The sequence below is a fragment of the Eimeria mitis genome, genomic scaffold, assembly GCF_000499745.2.
Source record: "Eimeria mitis Houghton genomic scaffold, Emh_scaff2328, whole genome shotgun sequence".
In the NCBI taxonomy this organism is placed as follows: domain Eukaryota; phylum Apicomplexa; class Conoidasida; order Eucoccidiorida; family Eimeriidae; genus Eimeria; species Eimeria mitis.
Window position 1 is genome coordinate 3,222 of NW_013570661.1, and position 632 is coordinate 3,853.

General features: G+C 44.8%; 1 protein-coding gene across 1 annotated transcript in view; it reads right to left on the reverse strand.

The window, feature by feature from the left end:
- Positions 1 to 632, reverse strand: part of EMH_0052150 (Dynein heavy chain, related) — a gene marked incomplete at both ends in the record, with an annotated part of 8,197 nt that overhangs the window by 3,018 nt on the left and 4,547 nt on the right. The window contains one exon of the mRNA XM_013496844.1: positions 10 to 630. Within this exon, the coding sequence (XP_013352298.1) occupies positions 10 to 630 (621 nt within the window). The remainder of the gene's footprint in view (positions 1 to 9; positions 631 to 632) is intronic.

Here is a 632-nt window from a genome sequence, read left to right on the forward strand (position 1 = left end):
TTGCCACACCCCTTTCATATCGGCGATTTCTTCTGCGAGTGCTGAGGGGGAGAAGGATTCCCCTCCCGGCCCGAATGTAGACTCTTCTACACCTAGGACTGCCTTTGCTTTCTCTCCACATTCATAATCAGATGTTATTTTTTCTAGTTGTTGTTCATATTTTCTTAAAATATTCATTGCATGACCCGGAGCAATATCATCACGCACAGGCCTTTGCAGCATCCAATCGGAATATAGCTGTTGCAACTTCTCCTGTAGAGATGCAGCGAACTGAGTAACTAATGTTATAAGATTTTCACGGACTTGTTCTACCATCATTCCCTGGTGTCTCAACAGCTGAGAAAACACTTCCATTTCTCCCTCAATTCTGTCTGTCCAGAGCCAATCACTGGGAAAGGTGAATCGCTGCCTCTCCAGTAACCTCTCACTGGCCCTGAGGGTATCGATGGTAGAGCTCCACTTAGGCTCAAGTTTGCTTGCCTCCTGCAGCTTTAATAGAAACTTAGTGAGATTTGATACAATGTTGGAGATGAGTTCATCACTTATAAGCCCTTGGCTACTTATGAGAGCTGACATCTGGGCCTCAGACATAGAGAGGAATGTTGCAGCATTCATAGTAGTATCTGTTGGAT